The 14,533-nt window shown below is 42.4% G+C and overlaps 1 protein-coding gene across 1 annotated transcript in view; it reads left to right on the plus strand.

Annotated features, from left to right (window-relative positions):
* Nucleotides 1-14,533, plus strand: part of DPH1 (diphthamide biosynthesis 1) — a 455,101-nt gene that overhangs the window by 385,653 nt on the left and 54,915 nt on the right. Inside the window, exon 8 of the mRNA XM_082245828.1 lies at nucleotides 4,412-4,512. Within this exon, the coding sequence (XP_082101954.1) occupies nucleotides 4,412-4,512 (101 nt within the window). The remainder of the gene's footprint in view (nucleotides 1-4,411; nucleotides 4,513-14,533) is intronic.

The following is a 14,533-nucleotide window of genomic DNA, read 5'->3' on the forward strand; positions in this document are numbered from 1 at the left end:
AGCCCATGTATGCAACCTCAGGTGTGACTGATTGATTGACTTATTGATGTTGTGGTGTTACGGGTCACTGAGATATTTTTTTTATTCATTTTTATATATATATTTTGTGAACAATACATTTTCTATTGAATGTTTTAATGCATTTTTTATGTATCATAAGTCACCACTTACTGATGTTAAGGGGGCAGGGCCGACCTATGTGGGAGGTCCTATCCACTTTACTGGGCTCTATAAATGTCTAGCTAGTCATTTGGGATTAGGGCTCTGATGAAGAGGGTAATCCCTTGAAACGCGTCAGCCCTAGCACTATCACCACGGAGCCCTGATCCCAAATTACCTCATTAACATACAGGAGGTGACTTATGATACATAAAAAAATGCATTAAAACATTCAATAGAAGATTAATTACTCACAAAATATATATAAAAATGAATAAAAATAAATAAATAGATATCTCAGTGACCTGTAACACCACAAGATCAATCAGTCAATCAATCAGTCACACCTGAGGCTGCATACACATAAAAATATATGTATATTAATAGTAAATCATAATCCCAGATTTAAAAGGCACGCTAGCCTAACACCACGGACGCCTTCCAGTCCTCCTGCTGTACTGAAAAACGCTTCTTTTCTGGAGGTCGCCGGATTGCAAAAAGAAACCTTTCTCATGCTTATTTTTAGCACATGTTTGTGAGTATAATGTATGACATGGTTTTTTAATTTCTCAATAAAATGCCTTGTGATATTGCACTAGGTCGGTGCGCCCTTCTCTTGTTTTCTACCCCAGTTAAAATGTCAGGTTTCTGCGATGTAAAAAAATGGGACAAAGTTAAAACATTTTAGAACGGTTTCCCTTTTTAATACGATCTATAAACTGTACAACTCAATTGAAAAACAAACTGAAATCTTTTAGGGAGAGAAGTAAAAATAAAAAACTAAATTAATGTGGTTGCATAAGTGTGCACACCCTCTTAGAACTGGGAATGTAGCTGTGTTCAGAATTAAGCAATCACATTCAAACTTTCAATTCAAAATGTTAAGTAGGAGTCAGTACACACCTGCCACCATTTAAAGTGCCTCTGATTAACCCCAAATACAATTCAGCTGTTCTAGTAGGTCTTTCCTGACATTTTCATAGTCGCATCCTACAGGAAAAGCTATGGTCCGCAAAAAACTTCCAAAGCCTCAGAGGGATCTCATTGTTAAAAGGTATCAGTCATGAGAAGCGTATAAAATAATTTCCAAGGCATTAGATATACCATGGAACACAGTGAAGACAGTCATCATTTGACCCATCAGTGACATTGCCAAAAACTGGACGTCCCACCAAAATTGATGAAAGGATGAGAAGAAAACTGATCAGGAGACTGCCAAGAGGCCTACAGCAACATTAAAGGAGCTGTAAGAATATCTGGCAAGTACTGGCTGTGTGGTACATGTGACAACAATCTCCTGTATTCTTCATATGTCTGGGCTATGGGGTAAAGTGGCAAGATGGAAGCCTTTTTTGACCAAGAAAAACATCCAAGCCTCGCTAAATTTTGCAAAAACACATCTGAAATCTCCCAAAAGCATGTGGGAAAATGTGTTATGGTCTGATGAAACCAAGGTTGAACTTTTTGGCCATAATTCCAAAAAGATATGTTTGGCAGAAAAACAACACTGGACATCACCAAAAGATCACCATACCCACCGTGAAGCATGGTGGTGGCAGCATCATGCTTTGGGGCAGTCTTTTTTTTCAGCTGGAACAAGGGCCTTAAGTCAAGGTAGATGGAATTATGAACAGTTCCAAATACCGGTCAATATTGGTACAAAACCTTCAGACTTCTGCTAGAAAGCTGAACATGAACAGGAACTTTATCTTTCAGCATGACAACGACCCAAAGCATACATCCAAATCAACAAAGGAATGGCTTCACCAGAAGATTAAAGTTTTGAAGTGGCCCAGCCAGAGCCCAGACCTGAATCTGATTGAAAACCTGTGGGGTGATCTGAAGAGGGCTGTGCACAGGAGATGTCCTCACAATCTGATAGATTGGGAGTGTTTTCAGAAAGAAGAGTGGGCAAATATTGCCAAGTCAAGATGTGCCATTCTGATAGACCCATAACCAAAAAGAGTGCTGTAATCAGGGCTTTTTTTCAGCTGGAACTTGGTGGAACTTCGTTCCACCACCTCTGGCTCACGCCCTTTGTTCTCTGCTCACCACTATCGCTTGTCAACACAGAAATCCAGCTTTTGTGTTCACAAGTGACAGCTTGTCTCCCAACAGCTTCCATAGATCTGATCTCCTGAGTGGCTCCCGGTAAGTGTAGAATTGGGACAAGGGAGATGCAAGTACCTGTGGTGCAGTGCGGATGCCAACACCCCACCGGATGATCTCCCTGCAAGTGAGAGAGGTGGAGCCAATGACAGTGTGCGGGTAGGTAAGGGAGTCGGCTGGGTGCTTCAGCCTAATGCAACAACAAAAATAAGGTGGAAGATAGTGGGGGGGGGGGTTGCATGCTGAGGTCATAGCTGAAGAGGGGTAAAAGTGAAATGTGGTTAAGGAATGCAGAGGTAAGCAGCTATGGAAGAAGGCTGAACTCTGCACTCTGTGTGTAGCGCACCCCTAAACTCTGAATTCTGTATTCAGCAATCAACTGAACTCTGCACTCTGTATGTAATGCATTCTCGAACTCTGCACATAGCGCTCCCCTGAACTCTGCACTCTGTGTGTAGCACACCCCTGAACTCTGCAATCTGTATGCAGTGAACAAGTGAACTCTGTACATAATGCATTCTCGGGCTCTGCACATAGCGCACCCCTGAACTCTGCGCTCTGAATGTAATGCACTCCTGGTATTTAATACCCCTTTAAGAGCCTCCCACTGTTAGTGAAATTTAACCACAGCCACTATTTGATGCAACTTTGGGGTTGTGTGTGTGTTGGGGGCAGGGGGTTTTGAGGGGGTCGTGGTTGAGTTCCTGCACCTATTTTCTGAGAAAAAAAAGCCCTGGCTGTAATAAAATCAAAAGGTGCTTCAACAAAGTATTAGTTTAAGGGTGTGCACACTTATGCAACCATATTATTTTATTTTTTTATTTTTACTTCCGTCCACCTAAAAGATTTTAGTTTGTTGTTCAACTGAGTTGTACGGTTTATAGGTCACATTAAAGCTAAAAAAAAGTTCTGAAACGATTTATCTTTGTCTCATTGTTTTACATCACAGAAACCTGACAATTTAACAGGGGTGTGTAGACTTGTATATCCACTGTAAATAATTCTTTGTTTGGTCCATCTAGATTAAAGGTAAAAAAAAAAATACATCATATACTGTATATATACCTTGATCAGCCATAACATTATGAAGGTAATATCAAGTGAATAAAATTGATAATCTTCAGACAATGGCACCTGAAAGTGGGTGTGATCTATTAGGCAGCAAGTGAACATGTTGTCCATGACGTTGATGTGTTGAAAGCTGAAAAAGTGGACAATTGTTAGTCATCTAGCCAAGGTCTAAATTGTAGTGGCTGGAAATTTGTGCCAGAGCAAATCCAAAACAGCGGCTGTTACTGGTCTGCAGCAGTTAGGACCTATTAAAAGTGATCCAAGGAAGGAAGACTGGTGACAGGGTCTTGGCAGCCAAGGTTCATTAGTGCACCTGGGAAGCAAAGGCTGGCCTGTGTAGTCCAATTCAATAGAAGAGCCACTGTAGCTCAAATGGCTGAAAAAGTTTTTTTCCAGTACCAATGGAAAGGTGTCAGAGCATACAGTGCACCACAGTTTGCTGCAAAGCTGCAGACCCTGTGTCGAAAGCCTTTTGCACCTACAAGTGAGCATCAGAACTACACCACGGAGCAATGGAAGAAGGTGGACTGGTCTGATAAATCATGTTTTCTTTTACATGATGTGGATGGCCGGATAAATGTGCATCACTTATCGAGAGAAGAGATGGCACCAGGATGGAAAGAGGGCAAGCCGACAGCCGATGGCTTGGTGCCAGATACCACACATACCTTCAGATGTCTGGTGGAGTCCATGCCTTGATGGGTCAGGGCTGTTTTGGCAGGTGTTCATGATGTTATGGTTGATTTTTATAATTGGACACATCTTTTTGAAGATAAAGAGATCACAGATCTGTCGCTGAATCAAACCAAGGGCAGCTGGCCTTTAAAAGGATTTGAGGAAGATGCCAACCACTATGTATGTATTTAATATTACAGCCACATATATTACAGTGATTTCCATTTATACTGTTCTTCTAATGAAACTTTTAGCGCACATTTCAGCTTGTTATCCATAGCTTCTGACTTAATTAGGGCTTACTCACTGAGGGATGAGGTTTGGATGGCTGCCTTACCCCCAAAAGCTCTCTTCTTTTTGTGTAACACACTGTGCCTCCCTCTCTCTCTTCTCTTAGCACCTGGAGTCACGTCTACAGGCTCTCGGCTGTCGTTACGTGCGGCTTCTGCTGTCGGAAATCTTCCCTAATAAACTCAAGCTGTTCCCAGAGGTGGAAGCGTGAGTATAGAGAGCAAAGCTGTAAACACAGACACACACTGCGCACAGCCCTCAGCATGGGGTGAAATTAGGAAGGGACTTGCTGCAGCTTGACACCACTACACTGCCACTTCCCAACTGGATAATGTCATTATTTAAAGCAGCATTTTGTCTGAAAAAATCCTGGTGGAGCCACGCTCTTGGCCAATGTTGGTTTTATGTATAGAACAGATCTTTATTTTATTTCTGACTTGCACAAGTAGACTACTAAGAACTGACACACTGTGGGTGCATTTAGATGGATTTAAAGATCCTACGGTGAAACAAAGGTTATTATTGTGAACTGTAAAGGACACCAGCACATGTATGATTGCCTTCATTTTCCATGTCCATGAATGGAGATGTCATCAACATATGGCTCAGTCCAGGGCTGCAGCAGATTTTGAGGCACCAAAAATGCAAAGTAGAATTTCCTTGTGCTTGCCAGGGTTCTATGCAGCAATGCTTTGTGTGAATGACAGACACACAGAGAAATGGAGACAGGCATGTATTGTATGTTTGTATGGAGAACAGTACCAGGCAGTAAGCTGTATAATGAACTTCATCACCCATCTAAATAAGGACTGTAGATGTTAGGTAGGTTTCTCCTGGCCTATATGGCGGGCCTTTTATTGTCGTTTATTCTTATTTTCAAGAAAAATGAAAAAGAAGAAGAAATGACTGATACAATATAGTGACTGTTACACGTGGGATGCATGTACAAGTATACAAGCTGTTATATGTCCCACACGGGATCTGCAAATCAAAAAAATAAAATTGATCAAACATATACCTACTTTGTCTGACACCCAAACAAATCATAGTTGTGAATACTGTCATATTGCAGAGCGCGGGGGTGTAATGCACCATTCGCATTACATGCTGTATACAGATAAAATGCCAAAAAGAGAACAAAAACAGGCAGTTTGGAGTTGTATGTGAATATTTGGGAGTGAAACATGGGAGGTAGAATCTCCAATATTGCACCATATAAAACACGTAGATACTACTAGATATATATTTAGAAATATCAATTATTCCTAGGTTTTTGTTAATGCAAAAGTGATCTGTGGGGTCTAAGAGATGTTAAAGTGATAATAAACCCACTGCTTTTACCTAAGAACGCAGCTTCTCTATCATTTATTCCTTGCCTATGTTCCAGTTTAAACTGGTGCCATGACTACTGCCCCAGGTTTCCTGTTTCAGGGTGGCTCCTTTATCTTGCAAAATCCTATGGAGCCACCCTTTTATGCAGGGAGTAGAGTTGTGTTTTCCTACACTGTGCGCATCAACAGAAACATGCAGACACATAGCCTAGGATGGCAAGGCACTCCCCTGCTCCTCTCTCTCTCTCCCACCCCTTAACCACACTAACAAACTTGCTGGAGATGGCACTGTCCACCGTTAACTCTTTCCTGTAGATACTGGAAGTTTAAGGAAGCAGCCTTGAAAGTTGTAAATTGCAAGTGCTAGAGTAAGACTAAAAATAAATAAAATGTTAAGGATTTAGTACTACTTTAAGGAGTTTTGAGAATCATTGCTGAGTAATATATCCAGCTAGCCCAAATGTTATATAATTTCTCATACTTGCCACGTCCCATTAGGACCCATTTCTCAGCCCCCACCAGCTCATTTACTGTTACTTTACAATCTAATATAGGAGGGCAGCATTCTTCTTATGAAAAGTACGAATGAATGTTGTGAAACAGGAGCAACAATGGGTCATAGTTTAGGTGTAGACATCTCATCTATCCAAGACCTAATGTATTCCTATACTATCTAGGTCTTTGGATATTGGGACCATATATGATAAACAAAGCCATTCTCCTCCGCGCCCTCCCTAAAAAACCAAGTGAGAGCCCGAAAAAATAGAGGGTAACTGTATTTGAGTTTTATACCGACGTGATAAACATTTGTAATAAGACTCTTGTGTTTTGGTAGTTATGGAACAGACGTGTGTTAGCGGTATGAATTTTATAGACGAAAACTTACAGTTCACTTCTCATTCCCATTCTCTAAGGAAATAGGGTTCACAATTCCATTGCAATTGTAACAATAGTTTGTAAACGAAAGAAAGGAGGTGAGAAGTATTTTCTTTTCATAATCTCTCGAAAGCTTTAAGTGAATTCATGGGCCGGAAGTTCTGAAAATAACAGAGTGTATTGCAAAGTTTATATCAGAATTTTCCCTGAATGTTGGTGTAGGGAATCAACAGACATTCGCATACATTGAGGCAAAAATGTAAAGCCCCCCAGTTGGGGTAATGGAGAAATATAAGGTGCTAACTCACTGTAGCAGTTGAGCCTGTCCCAGTGTTGTAGGGTAACAGTAGATGGGATCAGGGGATTCTGGGTGGCTGGTAGTCAAGGTGCATTAGCCAGGTTGTGGCATTCCTGTACATTCTGACAGTATACTATTCTTCCGCAACTTCCTGTCCAGTGCAGAGCTGTGATTGTGGCAATGGTATTGATGATGTCAGGGGCATTCAACTGCCAGAGTGCAGGGGAGAAGAGACTTGGGGAAGGGACTAGCAGAATGAAAGAGCCTGCAAAAACAGAGAATTAGGTAAGTAAAATTGCTTTACCCAGCTCTCTAAACATAAATGAGCAGTTAACCCTTGCAGTGAAGGTGCTACCCTGCTTCCAGGGAGGACTTTTACTGTAATTCATCTATAACCACTTCCTGACCACGCTATAGCCAAAAGACAGCTACAGCTCAGTCATCCAATTCTGGGAGGGCATCCTTGGATGTCCTCTCAGAACCGCACCCCCTAGGCCTCGCATTCAGCATGTTCTGTGATCGCGCTACAGAGCCAATCACAGCGTCCCTTTACCATGTGATCAGCTGTGTCCAATCACAGCTGATCACATGTAAACCAACGTACCAGTTATCAGCGTTGAGGGGAGGAGAGCTTGTAAACTGCAAGTGTGATGGGCCGTTTACACTGATAACCAGGGCACAGATCATCGTGTTCTTATTATCAGTACAGCCCCAACAGTGCCAATCTGTGCCATCCCACCAGTGCCCATCAGTGTAGCCTCATCAGCGCACATCAGTGAAGGAGAAATATTACTCCTTTGCAAAAGTTTTTAACCGAAACTAAGAAAAGCGTTTGTTTTTTCAAAACTTTTTGCTTTTATTTGTTTGTTTAACAAAAAAATGAAAAAGCCAGTGGTGATTAAATACTACCAAAAGAAAGGTCTATCTGTCTCAAAAAAAAGGAAAGAAAATGATAAAAATGTCATATGGGTACAGTGTTGCATGTCATTCAAATTGCCACATGCACTTAAAGTTGAAAATGTCCCTGGGCAGAAAGGGGGTGAAAGTACCCAGTATTGAAGTGGACAAAGCTGAGCTGCCTATATATATTCACAGTGTATGTATATATATATATATATATATATATATATATAACACCTAAAACTGTTATATTTTCATTAAAAACTTTTTTAAATGTATTTTTGAAGGTAACTAGTATGAGTACCTGAATTTGACTTTCTAGTAGCCTCCTATCATTAACCACGTAAGCCCCGGAAGATTTTACCCCCTTCCTGACCAGGGGGTATTTTGCGATTCGGCACTGCGTGACTTTAACGGACCATTGCGCGGTCGTGCGATGCTGTACCTAAACAAATTTGATGTCCTTTTTTCCCCACAAACAGAGCTTTCTTTTGGTGGTATTTGATCACCTGTGCGATTTTTTGATCATGCGCTATAAACAAAAAAAGAGCGACAATTTTGCAAAAATAACAATATTTTTCACATTTTTTTTTATATGAAATTCCCCCCCAAAAAAATGTAAAAATCTAAATTTTTTAACATTTTCGGCCAATTTGTTTTATGCTACCTATGTTTGGTAAAAAAAATCGCAAAAAGCGTATTTTGATTGGTTTGCGCAAAAGTTATCCCGTTTACCAACAAAGGGAAATATTTCTGTCATTTTTGTTGTTTTTTTTTTAACGCGTAATGACGGCGATCTGCAATTTTTTTTGCAGTACTGCGACATTGCGGCGGACAGATCGGACCCTTGACTGACATTTTTGACACTTTTGGGGTTACCAGTGACATTTCTACAGTAATCAGTGCTATACATATGCACTGTTACTGGTAGTGAAGGGGTTAACTTTATTTGAGAGGGAGGGGCTGTGTGTGTCCCTAGGGGCGTGATTCTAACTGTGATTGGCTGTGGCTTGAGCTGTAGGAACAATGATCAACGGTCCTACATAGTAGAACCGTCTGATCATCGTTTCTACACCGGGGAGAATGACAGGCGGCTTGTTTACACTAGCCGCCTGACTTTCTCCCTCTCCCCCGACGATCGCCGGGTGACCGGCAGACATCGGGTCCGCAAGTCACATGCGCGGGGGGGTCCGTGACCGAGCGGGAGCGCGCCTCCGGCGGCGCGCGCTCGCTCCCCAGAGCCTCACAGGCTAGCGACGTAGACCTACGTCGCTCTGCCTGTGAGGGGCTGACTGCCGCAGTAAATATACTGTGAGCAGTCGGCAAGTGGTTAAAGCGGAGTTCCGGCCTCAAAAAAATTTTTTAGACAAAAATATCCCCGGTCAGGGCTTGTGCATTTCAGCAACCAAAGCCTCTGAACTGTCCCCGGTTTCACTTACCTTTTAGAAGAAATACTTACCTTGAAAATGTCTTGTCCAGCGCTGCCATCTCAGGTGTGGGCAGCTGAAGCCAGAGCGTCCTCTTCGGTGTCCTCTTCGGTGATGTCGGAGTCCCAGAATGCCCTGCACCGGCCCTGCTCGTCACTTCCAGTGCAGGCGCGTCATCCCTGCACAGCTTCTGGGCATGCCTATGGAGATTTTTAAGTACTGTAGTTGGTCACCGTTCCATGAGCGTTCGCAATTTTGCAGCATGACATGTTAGGTATCAATTTACCCGGCATAACATCATCTTTCACATTATACAAAACAATTGGGCTAACTTTACTATTTTGCTATTTTTTTTCATTTAAAAAAGTGTATTTTTTCCCAAAAAATTGCGTTTGTAAGACTGTTGCGCAAATACGGTGTGCCGAAAAGTATTGCAATGATCTCCTCAATTATTCTCTAGGGTCTCTGCTAATATATATATATATATATATATATATATATATATATATATATATAATGTTTGGGGGTTCTAAGCCATTTTCTAGCAGAAAATACTGATTTTTACAACAAATGTCAGAAATAGGCTTGGTCCTTAGGTGGTTAAAATAGAAATGAAAGGCAAAACATTTTTGTATAGACCTAAAAAAAAAAAAACAAAAAAAAAACCTTTTTTACCTATTTTATAAGTGAACACATTCCCTCTGTTCTCAGCTTCATAATAGCTGGGGGAGGAGGGACTGCAATACACTGATCTTCTCCGTGAAGGGCTGTGCAGCAGGGGTGTGTGAGGACAGGTCTGGTCATTGGAGGAGAGCCAGAGAACTGACCACGTGCTCTCCTGTTTAGTGTGGTCAGTTTTTAATAGGAAAGCAGAGGGGACTGGCAGGAAAACCAGGGATTTCACATAAAGAAAGCAATACAAAGAGAACAGGACACTTTTTCATATAAGTACATGGTATAGCAGGCACATATCTGGAATATGAAATGCTGGGGCAGCAAACGCTTTAAGTGCAGCTTTATATTGGCATGCCAAGATAGCACCACAAATAGCAGCCCTCGAAGAGCTGTAGTTAAGTTGAGGAGACCCGTGTTACAAAATAATATTTTTCTTTTAATCTTGTATTTTGGGAAATTGGAAGAGCAGTTTCAAGAAAAGTTCTTCTGTAAAAGTAGATTTTGAAGGTCACTGCTAGTGCTTGCATCCCTTCATGTCTGGCACAAAACATCTTCATTCTTTCACACCTAATACTAGTTTTGGCCGTATGAAATTCTTTTCCCTCGCTGTTTTAGTGATGTTCCTTCCTAAAGGTTTTCTTCCTGACAAATTGCAGGCTTTAAACGAGCCTCACCAATGCAGGCTCAATTCTCCCCTTACTTTATGTCTTTCAAAATAAGTGTTCTTGTTACAGCCTGCAGCTTGTGTGCCCTTGTGATTAGGGTCTCGTGTATATGGCTGCTTCTTTTGCAAGCTGTGTTTATTAACCACTTGCCGACCATTCACGTTGACTGTACTGCGGCAAAGTGGTTTGTTATCATCTGGCGACGTAAACCTACGTCATCTGACATTCCCCTCTCCAGAGGCTCGCTCCCGCTGTATTCAGTTACAGTGGGAGTCGGGCCAGGGGTAATCACCGCCGCTCTTCCCCGATCGTCGGGGAATTGAGTGTGGAGATCCGCCCGCTTGTGTAAACAAAGCGAGCGGATCTCCTAAGTGACAAACAGTGACAGATTGCAGGGTTCAGCTTAGCTGAACCTGCAATCTGTCCCTGTGTCACTCAGTCACCTCCCCCCGCACACGTTAGTAAGCACCAGGCATACATTAACCCCTCTCTCTCCCCAATTAAAATTAACCCCTTCCCTGCCAGTGTCATTTTTACAGTAACAGTGCATATGTATAGCACTGATTACTGTAGTAATGTCACTGTTACCCCCAAAAGTGTCAAAAATGTCAGTCAAGGGTCCGATCTGTCCGCCGCAATGTCGCAGTCCTGCAAAAAAAAATCGCAGATCGCCGCCATTACTCGTTAAAAAAAAACACCAAAAATGACAGAAATCTTTCCCTTAGTTAGTAAACGCAATAACTTTTGCGCAAACCAATCAAAATACGCTTATTGCGATTTTTTTTTTACCAAAAATATGTAGCAGAAAACAAATTGGCCTAAAACGATAAAAAATTTAGATTTTTACATTTTTGGGGGGGGGAATTTCATATAAAAAAATGTGAAAAATATTGTTATTTTTTCAAAATTGTCGCTCTTTTTGTTTATAGCGCAAAAAGTAAAAATCGCACAGGTGATCAAATACCACCAAAAGAAAGCTCTGTTTGTGGGAAAAAAAGGACATAAATTTTGTTTGGGTACGGCGTTGCATAACCGCGCAATTGTCAGTTAAAGTTGCACAGTGCCGAATCGCAAAAAGTGCCCTGGACGTAAGACAGCAAAATCCTCCGGTGGTAAAGTGGTTAAACAATAACGCACCTTACAAAACAGTACTTTTATACAATGCAGATAATTAATAAATAGTCAAAGAAATGGTAAGGCCTCATGTAAGCAGGACAATTGAAAACCTCTTCTAAACACAGGAAACTGACAAAAACGTCCGTCTTACAGCTTTTACATACCGAGTTTATGTGAGTTTAGCAGCAGTTATGAGCGTTTGACGTTAGAAGTGTTTTCTAAAGAGAACCCCAGGAGACCCTCCCAAATGGGCACAATGCATGAAAAACAAGTAAATTATTACCTATTATTCAGTCATTCTGTGAGAAGAGAGAGCCGTGTGCTTTACCTATGGATTCTCTTTTTGTCTGTCTGTCTGTCTCTCTTTGTCTCTCTCTCTCTCTCTCTGTCTGTCTCTCTCTGTTAGTCTGTCTGCCTGTCTCTCTCTCTCTGTCTGTCTATCTCTCTGGCTCTTTCTCTCCGTCTGTCTCTGTTTCTCTGTCTCTCTCTCTCTCTTTCTGTCCCTCTCTCTCTCTGTCTCTCCCTCTCTCTTTCTGTTTCTCTGTCTCTCTCTGTCTGTTTGTCTCTGTCTTTATGTCGCTGACTGTCTCTGTCTCTCTCTCGGACTGTGTCTGTCTCTCTCTGTCTGTCTCTCTCTGTCTGTCTCTCTATGTCTACCCCCTCCCCCTCTCCCCCCTTGTAGGCAACAGCATGTGGTGAAAATTGTGTCTTTCCCATATCTTACATGTTCCTCTTTAAAAATGCTTCTAAACGTGCAAAAACTCGGGTTACAGCTTTTACACAAGTTTACAAGCAGTTACAAGCATTTGACATTTGAAATGCCAGCAGTAAACTACAGTCCTGAATGTGAATTATCGGCTTTCAAAAAAATGCCAATAAACTCAACTGCCTCTAAACTCCTATAAACGACTGAGTATACATGGACACATAAGATAACATAGAGGAGAGTTCAGTGGCTGCTGAAAAAAACGCACAACTGCTCCTAAACGTCCATTTATCAGCTACAGTGTACACAAGGCCTATTTAAAGTACCATAAAAAATAGTGACTTTATGTTATCACACCTTATCAATGTAAACATTGTGCTAAATGCACTCAAAAATTGTTCCTGTGTATCAGGAGCTGACATAGATGCTGGTTGCCTCGTATGATAGTGATTGACCTTCAAAACGCAACTGCACCATTACCTGGCTTTTATGTTGAAAAAACAGCAGAGATGATGATGATCGATAGAATAGTAATCATGCTGCAAATGCAGAACTGCAACCATGCACTGCCTCATATTAAATAGGTTTTTTACCGCTTGCTGACCACCTGCCGTAGTTTTACTGCAGCAGGTCGGCTCTGTCCCGTGAAACAAAATACCTGTACATCGCTTCGCAGGACTGCTAGCAGGGGTGCGCGCGCACCCATTGGCTACAGGGGGAGCCAGTCAGCGGGTTCAGGGGCAGCGATTGCCGCCGGGCACCCGCTATCGCTACCCGTTGAGACAGAACTGCGGTTTGCCATTGTAAACACAGCAGACCACTGTTCTGTCAGTTATGAACACAGGGATCATAGGTTCCACTTATTTAGGAACACAGGTCTCTGTGTTCATGCAGCAAGACCGTCCCCCCCAATGGCCTGCACTATGTACACCCTGGCTGTTTCAGCACTGAGGCCAGTATTCACCATTGCCCTGGTGTCGCAAACTCTGACTGAGTGGGCGTAGCTTTTACGCCGTGACTTGGAGAGAGAACAGCTCTCCCCTGCCTTTGCTGAGCTGGCAGGCCAGCTGGTCCAGGGACTGCAGTTTATGTGTGATGCCTCTTTTTGGATGGGGCTTCCCTAGTGACTCAGCTCTCTGTTTCGGCAGTGGTCCTTTGGCGTGTCTTTTGGCTCAAATGCTGGTCTGTGGACCAGACTTATATAAAGGCCTTGACTGATCTTCCCTTTCAAGGAGATCGCCTGTTTGGAGCTACCCTGGATGACATCATTAAAGATCTCACAGGGGGAAAGAGTACCTTTCTTCTGCAGGCTACTAAGTGCAAGGACCCTCGTTGTAGATGTAGGCCCTCCTTCTCGGCTCATAAGCAGTTTTTTCATCCCTCAGGTTCGAATGACAAGGGGTCGAAGCCTTTCAGGGCCTCCCCTTTAGGATCCAAATTAACCTGGTCTGGCAAGCCGAGAGCGGGCTTCTCCAGACACACAGACAAGGCTCCTTAAGCATGAAGGTGTGCCCTCACCCGTATTGGGGGTGGGGGGGAAGTCTTCGCTGGTTTCCGGATCCGTGGAATTCCCTGGTACAAGACAAGTTAGTCCCAAAGTAATTCGGTCCCACTCTAAAACACCCACCCCCCCCCCCCCCCGGCAAGGTTCTTTCCTTCCAACTTGTTGTGCCTGTCCCTGGACCGCTTACGGGGTCTGCTTGGGGTGGTACAAGACCTGTTACTTCAAGCGGGGATTGTCCCGGTTTCAAAACATTTTCAGGGTTTTAATCAAACCTGTTTACATTTCCCAGGAAGGAATAATAAAATATGCCCGGATGCACCCCGTAACGCACCTCCATCCCTAAATAGCATAGAAAGTTGCAAAGATTTGCTATTGGGGCTTTAAATGAGGTGCAACATGCTCAATGATGAAATATAAAATGCAAGTTTATTGTAACATACAATGTCAGCAAGTAAACACAGACAAGTACCCTATTAAAAAACAGATTTGTGATGTTATACATAGTATATTATATATTCATGGTCAAGTTCAGTATTCCATAGAACAATCCATGGTAGGTATGAAAATGCCTCCTGGTAACCCGACGCGTTTCGTGAGCAAGCGTTCACTTCCTCAGGGGTTGATGCGTTACATCATTTCTAAGAAATAAAACCGTTTGTGGCATGTAATAAAGATAGTAGATAATATACTAATGCAAAACGCTAACGGGCCACCAAGGGGCCCATACTTA

Source organism: Pelophylax lessonae (assembly GCF_965119305.1).
Source record: "Pelophylax lessonae genome assembly, chromosome: 2".
Taxonomy (NCBI): domain Eukaryota; kingdom Metazoa; phylum Chordata; class Amphibia; order Anura; family Ranidae; genus Pelophylax; species Pelophylax lessonae.